Source organism: Marmota marmota, unplaced genomic scaffold (assembly GCF_001458135.2).
Source record: "Marmota marmota marmota unplaced genomic scaffold, marMar, whole genome shotgun sequence".
Classification (NCBI taxonomy): Eukaryota; Metazoa; Chordata; class Mammalia; order Rodentia; family Sciuridae; genus Marmota; species Marmota marmota.
This window is the reverse complement of record NW_026000224.1, coordinates 115,065-118,815: the sequence shown is the minus strand read 5'-3', so window position 1 is coordinate 118,815 and position 3,751 is coordinate 115,065. Positions and strand designations below refer to the sequence as shown.

Below are 3,751 nucleotides of genomic sequence, written 5' to 3'. Positions count from 1 at the left end.
GCTGTGACAAAAAGACCCCACCAGAACAATGGTAGCGGAGGAAACATTTATTTAAGGGACCATGGTTTCAGACATCTCCATCCATAGGTGGCTGCCTCCATTCCTTGGGGCTCAAGGTGAGACTCAACATCATGACAGAAGAGTATGGCAGGGGGATGCAGCTCACATGAGGATCAGGAAGCAGAGGAGCACTCTCCTCTTAGCAGACACTGAGATATACCCCCAAGCCACACCCCCAATGCCCACCAGCCAAACAGTATGTGGAGGTGCTCAAACAAACAGAGGATGATGGGAGGCACCAAACACCACAAGAACCAGCAGAAAAGCTCCCAGTGGCCAAGGCTGGGTTAACCCGGGCCAACAAGTCAATGAGACAACAGGGAATCCTAACCAAAATCAAACTTCCATTCTGATAAAATAGATAGATAGATAGATAGATAGATACATACATACATACATACATACATAAATAGGTAGGTAGATAGATAGATAGATAGATAGATAGATAGATAGATAGATAGATAATAGATAGATAAGTAAATAAATAGGCCACTTAGGGAGAAAAGACAACTTTGCCATGCAGAAGAGCTCCAAATAATTCATGTGTACACTCTGGCCTCCAGAAGGTGGCGCTGCTCACCACTCCTGAGGGCTGGCTGGGACCTTCCCCATAGGAAGGGGAAAGAGTGACTGTGGAGGGGGACACTGGCACACTCCCCATCTGGCAACGGAGGACAGCAACAGCCGTGGAGCCTTGTGGACAGAACCTTTGATAAACGACAGAAATGTCACCTCCCCTCCACGGCCTTTCTCCCCAAACAGAATCCCAGTTAACCAGGAGAGAGTGTCAGAGTAGAGGCCAGGAGAGCCCTGCTTCTCCCTCCCAGGTGGCTCACGCTCAAGGCTGCTTCCTTTGCTTACTGCCATGCTCACTCCTGAGAGACGTACCAGGAAAACTCAAAGCACTGTGAAAAGTTAAAGATGACACAAATACATGGAAGCACACAGCCACGTTTACGGACAGGAAGATCGGATGAGAAAAAAAGTCAAAACGACCCTGTCCAAACTTCTCAAAATCAAACTCCAAACTAAGTTGTTTTGACCTTGAACTAACTTTAGGATTTTCTACATAGGTCCCTGGACGACCTTGAAGAACTTGTTTCATCTTCTTATCAAAAATGATATTAGCTGGGTGAGTGGCAATCCCAGAGGCTCCAGAGGCTGAGGCAGGAGGATTGCAAGTTCAAAGCCAGCCTCAGCAACTGAGCAAGGCCCTAAGCAATTTACCAAGACCCTGCCTCAAAATAAAAAATGAAAAGGGGCTGAGGATGTGGCTCGGTGGTTGAGCACTTATGGATTCAATCCTTGGTACTGAGAAAGAGTGAGAGAGAGACTAGACAGACAGAGAAAGAGAGAGAGAGATTAAACTAATTGGACTTACCTGATGGGTCAAACTGTATGGGAAACAGTGAAGAAGAGATGATGTGTCCTCTGGGCTATATTTGCATGGATACATATTACTAATAGGTGTTCTGGAAAGTGCATGGAATGTCTAGAAATCTGATATGTCTGCTTTTGATGTTACTAGTCATATTTATTATCTTCAATGTTTTAAAGCATAAAGCAACCACATTTCCTTGTCAACTTCATTATAATGAACTGTGATCTGTTATTTAGTCCTGGCCATTTTAAGACTTTTTCATCCACAAAAGTTGTTTTACTCTGATGCTTTCTTGAAAGATTTCTCAAAGTCTTGCCTTGAAGGAAATTTGTGGAAAAGTACAAGTTTCTGATAACTTTTAAGATCATACCATTGGCTGAATTTTTAAAAAATTCAGCAATTTGGCAAAGTATGATTTTCATAAACAAAACTGAGATTTTCTTATTTGCTTATAAATTGCCCTGTTTCTAGACACTTATGATCTGAATCTTGATGATTTGAGATTCAGATCATAAGTCTCTAGGGGCTTTCCACTGAAATGATCTCAAAAGGCTATTGCTCCACTTTAACCAAGCAAATATTTTCTTTGCTTTATTACCACATTCACCCTGTAAATGGTTTTCCCTGTGCCTTGGTGCAGCCCAGAAACACTTGTGGTCCATGAATTCCTGTCTGTGTGAGTAAACTTTAAAATTTTAAGGACCTAAGTTGATATTCTGGCATTCCATTTACACCAGTTCTTAACTTCTTTCATTAAAGTTTTGATTTTTCTGCTTATAGATTCTGGACATCTTTTGCAGAGTTATCCCTAAGAATTCAATGATGTTTACTGTTGTGATACTGTGTATTTTATATCAATTTTTCTCAAAGTATATAGAAAACTATATTTTTTAAAAAAATGATTTTTTAATTGTAGATGGACACAATACCTTTATTTTATTTTATGTTTTTTAATGTGGTGCCAAGGATAGAATCCAGTACCTCACGCATGCTAGGCAAGTGCTCTACCACTGAGCTACAACCCCAGCCCCAGGAAACTATCTTTTTAATTTTAACCTTGTATCTTACAATTTTGTTATTATACATGATTATTATTTCCAGGGTTTTTGTTTGTTTGCTTTGGCATTTTCTACATAGATCATCACGACATAAATGAACAGAGACACTTTGATTTCTTCCAAGTGTGTGTGCCTTTGATTTACTTTTCGTGTTTTGCTGCACTCATTGTAACTTACAGTTGAGGATTGATACCTAGATGGTGCTGAGAGATATTGGTGTTTTAGGGGGAGTGAAATTTTAAAACTGTTCTCCCAACCCCTCTCTAAAATGGTAGTAGATAAAGAACATCCTTCTGATATCCAATAAGCATTAAACCAGAAAGTGCTGTCACCCCAGGCACTATGCCAACAGGTGCACATGCAGAAAGGAATCTCCACCCCCTGCACTGCCACACCACTGGCCCCATAGAGCCTGACTCCAGGCTGTTGGTGAAGCTTTTTGGTGCTTCCAGAGGTCTGTTGTGGGACAGGGCCTGACAGTCCCCACCTGCTGCACACTTCAACATGAGAATCACTGTCACTCCGGGTTGCTTCCAGGGGGACAAGCAGAACTGGGCGTAGGCTGGGCACATCTGCAGATGTAGGACTGTCTGTGCTCTGGGTCCCCGTGGGCCGTGCTTGTGCCCACAGCCTGGGGCTCTTTTCTGCCAGCCCCAACCCTCCCACCAGTGCCTCCTTGCACCGTGGCCTGAGGCTGTCCTGCCCAGTCTGGCTCCTGCCCTTTCTCTTTCACCAGCCTTTCCCCAAAGGGGTTTTCCTGTGTTGCTCCTGTGCTGTCTACTTCAGGAGGACCACATGTGCCCATCGGGGACCCCTGATTGTCCGCCATACTATTGTGTAAGGGATACTGGTTCTCAGTGGTTGCTCTGTAGGACACACTGATGCTGAATTTTGCTTAAGCTGTGAGCCAAGCGCTGTCTAACCTGTGCTCCAACACAAAAGTTGGATATGTTCACTTTCTCCAGAAGTTTCCTTATGTTTTCTTAAAGTAATCATCTAGTGTTTTGCCTAAGGGGCAGACAGATGGCAGAAGCCCTGTTTGGTCTGTAGGTAGAGGTGGGGCTTAAGCACAAGTGTCCATGTTCTCCAGAAGGATTCAGAGTAAAACTGCAGGGTATTTGGTGCCATTGGTAGAAATAAACCAACTCAACAAATCCTCCATTTGACCTCTCTTCTTACTCTAGTTCTTTTCCCTGTGAACCCCAAGTTGTTCTGATGTTCTGCAGTCAGACACCAGATCCCCATAAAGCTT

At 43.3% G+C, this 3,751-nt stretch overlaps 1 protein-coding gene across 1 annotated transcript in view; it reads left to right on the top strand.

Moving 5' to 3' along the window:
- Positions 1-238: 238 nt before the first annotated feature.
- Positions 239-3,751, top strand: part of LOC125613250 (beta-defensin 104A-like) — a 9,293-nt gene continuing 5,780 nt past the window's right edge. The window contains exon 1 of the mRNA XM_048792848.1: positions 239-256. Coding sequence (XP_048648805.1) covers positions 239-256 — 18 coding nt within the window. The remainder of the gene's footprint in view (positions 257-3,751) is intronic.